Source organism: Octodon degus, unplaced genomic scaffold, assembly GCF_000260255.1.
Source record: "Octodon degus isolate 3935 unplaced genomic scaffold, OctDeg1.0 scaffold00126, whole genome shotgun sequence".
NCBI lineage: Eukaryota > Metazoa > Chordata > Mammalia > Rodentia > Octodontidae > Octodon > Octodon degus.
Window position 1 is genome coordinate 4941112 of NW_004524702.1, and position 6000 is coordinate 4947111.

Here is a 6000-nt window from a genome sequence, read left to right on the forward strand (position 1 = left end):
TCCCTAAGCCATCTAAATTCAGGTATAAATGAAACCACCCAGATTTATCAGGAAAGATGCACATCTATAATCTTAAGTGCTTGTAAGAAAGACTCTGGGATCAATGACCACTACAACCTCTTGGTGTTAAACAACAAATGAAACTGCCAAGTTCATGGGAACCTTACCTCCTCCTCCTCCTCCTCCTCTTCACATGATCCAAATGAATGAAGATTTTCCAGTCAAGTTATAATTAGTCATTACATGTAACCAGTTGTTTTGCCTTGTGAAATCTAGGCTCTCTTTTCAGCAGAGGAAATAGCCTTTTCAGAGAGAAATATATGCACAAATCCCTGCCAAAAATGGAGCCCACTAAATGTGCACATGATAATGAACATATGCTCGTATATAACAATGTGCTACGTGAATTTTCTGCTTGAGTTCTACTTTAGGAGTCAGAGTGTGTAAGCCTCATGGTGTCAAGGCAGTGGTCCTGTGTATATAGGTATAGAAAAAGTAGCTCACTTAATCCTTTCTTGCCAGAGGTAGGGAATTTCCCGGAACGACATCCATTGTCGGCAATGGACGCACCAAAATAACGCCGGCGCCAGTGAGTTAACCACCTCTGTCCTCTTTTCACCTATTATATTTTTCATGCATCATCCAACTTCCCAACCATCTTCCTGTATCTTCACAGAATGCACGCTAGGTTCTTGTTTTTCTTCAGCACGAAGTTGGAAATGGAGTTGAGAAAAGGAGACACATGGTCAGCTGGTGATGTTAACAAGCTCCTTGCTGCCCTGAGAAGCTAGATGGAAATGGTTCAAGTTACAAGGGGGATCATCATCAGATCTGGGAGGACAAAGAGTAATTCATGAAGCTTCATTCCCTTCCCTCCCACCCTCTTTCATTTAATGATGATCCCTACAGTCTGTCTTCACAGCAAAACCAAGATTAAGGAATCTGAAGCAATCCCTTTCAGTTCTGCATTCTGTTCACTTTTGCAAAGGCAAGTGAAACACATGCGCAAAAATGTTGCAGTGCCCCTAGGTCAGGGAGACTTAGAGTGGCTAATATAACCACTATCTTAATCAATGGTTTTTAGTATAATCTTGGAATTAAATATCCGCAACTAACACTGTGCTTGGCAACAAGTGCTTAATTAAGGTTTGTTGAATAAGGTATTTTCTTTTCAGCCACTGTCTACTTGAACACATAGGTGGAAGTCAGACAGAAGTAGTTAACTCTTTTGATGCCGGGATAGTACAGATATACACAACACATTAAGTCAACGTATTTCTTTAAAATGTGTTCAAATTATGGATTCCTATTTCAGATTTTTGGTTAAATGCTATCTAAATTATCTTTTAAAAAAAGAAAATAAAAACACAAACATAATCAGTTTAGAAATCATAGCCACAGTAAATGTTAACTAGAATACAGAAGAATAAAGAATCCCCACTCCAATGTGAAACATAACACCACAGTTCACAGGCAAGTAAAGACATTTCTCAGTAATGTAATTTCCAGAGCAAACTAGTATGAAGAAGGATTTTATTTAATGGCTCCCTGGATGTTAAGAGTTAAGATAAATACAAAGTATGTAAGATAAGAAAGATACTTTAAGCATAAATAAAATTTTAAACTTCTAGTCAAGAAGATCATCAGCCTATGTACCACTATAAAACTACTTTTATCTTTCAGACAGAAGTGCCGATAAGAAGGGGATGAAATAACTTTGTAGGACTGATAAATGTCCAGTGTGTGACCTTAAATTACTCCAGTTACAACTAATTGGGTTATGTGTATTCCAGAGAATAATTCATACCATCAAAATGACAGAAACAAACTATTACACAGATCTTAAGGCAGGTTTATGATGATAGCTTATCAATATAAAAAAGTCACCAACCAGAGGCAGACAAACTACTATACTAGGTCTACAATTTCATATTTTCTCCTTATAAAACTATGGCTGCAAAGGGGTTCTTTTGGCCACTTTCGTACTCATCTCCATCTCTAACTTTGTTACTGAGCTACAGTCCTAAGTGTAAGCTCCAGCAGTAGCCTCCAAACACAAGAGGGCCTTCTTTTAGGGACTCCTACACTGACATGAAATAGGCTTTAAATAAGTGACCATCCCAACGTCTCTTCCAATTAACTGCAATTCTGATTCCTGGAATTCACACACTGTATCACAAGCAGATTTGCTATGAATGCTTCCTTTTATGTTTATAAAAAGTCAGATTTCATTAATACTCTATAATAAAGTTTATGCTGAATTTTAAATGGAAGAGTAACATGAGTAAGAACACAAATCAATAAACAAAAGCTGAAACCACACCAAACTTAAAGGGTCTCAACACAGAAAAATTGGAAGCACAGAATACAACCAAACAGCTACTCATTTTTTTCAGTGTAGGACCAGGTCCATTGGATCAAATCACAAGATCTAATGTGGTGAGTTTTGTAGTTGCATCTTGTGGCAAAGAAATCGGGATTGCTTATTTATTTGATTACCTGACCTCTGGCAGAAGAAAGAAAGAACAGAAAAAACAGAAGATAGGAAGTGATTTGTTCCTACAGGATTCTCAAGAACTAGATTTCAGGTCCAGCCTTTACAACCAAATTGTTACCATGTCCTCTCATAAATTCATGTTGCTAAACACTCCTGTATCTATTCAAGACCCAGGCTAAGTTTTATGCAAAACAAACCTTGTATATCTTGCTACTCTTTTTTTTTTTTTTCCCCCTGTATTTAGGACAGGGTGTACAGGGTCTCACTGTGTAGATTGGACTCATAGTGATCTGACTGTTTACAGCCTCCCAAGTGCTGGGATTACAGGCATGCGCCACGACGCCCAGTTTCAATCAGTGTCTCAGCACGCCCTGGGGATGGACCAGCACGGCAGGCCCAGGAATCAAACTCCTGGCCCCTTCATCTGCCTAAGCAGGTACTTTAATCTGCTGAGCTACTTGGCCAGCCCTAGATAACATTTTTTGTCTGAACAGTCACTTAAAAGCAGACTTATTTGAGAAATAATAATAGAAATGAATACTAACTAGCTCCATAAAGTTGTTTTTATGAATATAAATTCATGTTAAAAAAACTCATGTTCAATCATTTTGATCAGAAGTTACCTAAATTACTTGTTTTTCTGATTAATTCCAATTTTAATTGTATATTAATCCAATAAAATGACTTCCAATTAATTTACATAAATTGTTTTTCCTCATTACAAATAGAATTAAGGTTTTTACTGAAAAGTTTTTTTTTTTATGTGAAGTTTGCATGATTGAAGTTACTAATGTATTTCTCTCAATGAGAGAAAAGGAAACATCTGTACAATGCTCTGACTGGCCTATGACTTTTTGTTAAGATGTAAACAATATCTGAGATACATTTTACATTAGCTGAGAGTAGAGAGAGTAATTCATTTCTCAGAAATACAAATTGTTAAAGCAGTTCATTCCACTTACATTTACAGAACCCTCAAGGTGAATAATTTAGGTTAAAATAAAAAAAATACCTTCTTACCTTTAGGTCTTTCCAACTGTCCAGTAGCTTGGTAGCCAAATCACTTATATCCACTGTTTTATCTGGTTGTTCTTGGCTCCTCTCACTCTCCACATCAGACACACCCTCCTCTTCATCTTGGGATGGTGTTTCCTCAGCAAGGGGTTCTTCCAGCTTGGTGCTGCTGCTCTCTTTGGGCTCTATCTCCGTGTCAGCTTCTGACTCCAATGTGGGTAGTTTACTGGCCTCCACAGTGGTTTCACTTTCAACTTTGGATTCAGACAGCTGTTCAGGGAATGGCTGTTGTGACTGTATCTCTTCTTCTTCCTCTACAGTGACATTTTCTAACTGATCAAGGTCCTCTTTGCCATCTTTGCCCTCCAGCTCACTGGTTGCATCAGAGATTGCACTGTCCATGCTATTTTCACTTATAATTTTAAGTCTGCGAAACATGAGTTTCTTAGGAGTGTCTGTGTCAGCTTCCGTACTCAGCTTGGTAGAAGGATCAGGTGTATTGAGGGGCGTATGTGCACGTGATGTATTCTCGCTGGAATATCCATCTCCTTCACTCAACTGAGGCACAGCAGTCTTGGTTTGAGACCAACGTTGAATAACTGGAAGTACTTTGCTTTCTTCCAACATATTTTTAGTAGGAATGGGTAAGTGTTCCAAAGTCTTTATAATCTGATTAAACAAAATTTTTTTAAAAATCACATCACTTTGTATAGTTGATCTTTCAAATCTCTGGATGACACTCATTTTTTCTACAGGAGTACTATATTTTGGTACAGACTTATTAAAATGTAAGCCTCTGTAAACACAGATGCATTTAAAGATCAATTACCATTCTTCTTTAGAAAGAAAGGAAAATTATTTTAATAAGTATGACTCACAAGAATAAAATATACAGCAGGTAAATGACTATGGACAATATCAAAGAGGATTGATTTGGGGCTGGTGAGATGGCTCAGTGGTCTAAAGCACCTACTTAGAACAAGCTTAGCAAAGCACAGGGATCGCGGTTCAATCCCCCAGCACCACATGCCAGCCAGCCCCGCTCCCTGGTGGGCTGAGCTGGCCACACACACACACACACACACACACACAAATAAATAAATAAAAATTTAAAAAAAGGGGACCGGGGAGATGGCTCAGTGGAATAAGCACTTCCATGGCAAGTGCAAGGGCCTGAGTTCAATCCCCAGTTCCACAAAAAAAAAAAAAAAAAAAAAAAAATTAAAAAAAAAAACAACCAAATAGAATTGATTCATACTCTCTACTAAGAATTACCAAACATACACAGCTTACTAAAAATATACATATATACTACTCAGTCTCATTCTGAGTACCATTTTCTATGAAGTTTCTCCAGTGGCTGTAATAAAGGCTTAGAAAACATTAAATCAATTGATTGATCTCTACTGATTGATCTGCCTATCTGCCTATCTGCCTGCCTGCCTAATTACCTACCTACCTGAAAGGGTCTCCCTCTGTATCCAGGCTGGCCTTGAACTCCATGGCAATCCTCCTTCCTCATCCTCCTAGGTCCTAGGATTATACGCATGTGCCACCATGCCTGGCAAGAATGTGTTTAAATGATGTCTCACATGCAAAGGATACAGACATTATCTCCTTAATCTGAGATAAGTAGTTACTTAGCAAGGAGAAATCTCCCCTTCATTGAGACACATGTACCACTCTGAAAACCAGTAATTTTTTCCCAGGGAATTCTTAGTATAGTTGTTCAGAAATCCCAAAGGTTTTCAAATTTTCTTTTTTGTTCTTCAGTACAGGGACTGAATGAGCACACTATCACTGAACTATATCTGCAGACTTTTGAGAGAGGGTGTCACTAAAATACCCAGACTGGGCTTCAATGTGCAATCCTCCTGCATCAAATTTCAGAATGCTGGAATTACAGGCATGTACTACCATGTCTCACTGTTCTCCAGCTTACTGTCAAATCTCCTAGGAGGATAAAGGAAAGAATAACTATTTTCTTGTCTAGACCAATGTTTCGTTTTAAAGTTTTAGAAGTATTTTAAAACATTAAGCACTAAATAAGTAACTTTGGGATTGTATCACAAAAGGGTGTTCAGGGTCTCACTACTAGTTTGGACCCGCAGTGATCCACCTGTTTATAGCCTCCCAAGAGCTGGGATTACAGGCATGCCACCATGCCCAGTCTCAACTGCATCTCAGTGTGCCGCAGGGACGGAGCTGGCACGGCAGCCCTTGCAGATGCTTTAATCCACTGAGCTATTTGGCAGGCCCAGAAAGTATATTTAAAAAGATACATATCAAGTTAGAAAATATTGTTCATGAGATGATATAAACACTGCAACTCCACTAACAATACTGCCAATAAATCTTTACTGAGACTGTTTAAAATATTTACACCTCAAAATATTCTTATTCTTGGACTAAAGAAAGACAAAGCTCAGCCACATAGCACCTGCCCAGCAAGCAAAGTCCTGAGTTCAATTCCTGGTATCAAAAAAAAA

At 38.2% G+C, this 6000-nt stretch overlaps 1 protein-coding gene across 6 annotated transcripts in view; it reads right to left on the bottom strand.

Annotated features, from left to right (window-relative positions):
* Positions 1-6000, bottom strand: part of Setd2 (SET domain containing 2) — a 106390-nt gene that overhangs the window by 67951 nt on the left and 32439 nt on the right. For all 6 annotated transcript variants that reach the window (XR_002817974.1, XR_002817975.1, XR_002817976.1 and 3 more), the window contains exon 11: positions 3518-4180. Coding sequence is in view for 3 of the 6 variants with exons in the window: in XM_004640783.3 (XP_004640840.2) it covers positions 3518-4180 (663 nt within the window). In the remaining 3 variants the exon portion in view is untranslated. The remainder of the gene's footprint in view (positions 1-3517; positions 4181-6000) is intronic.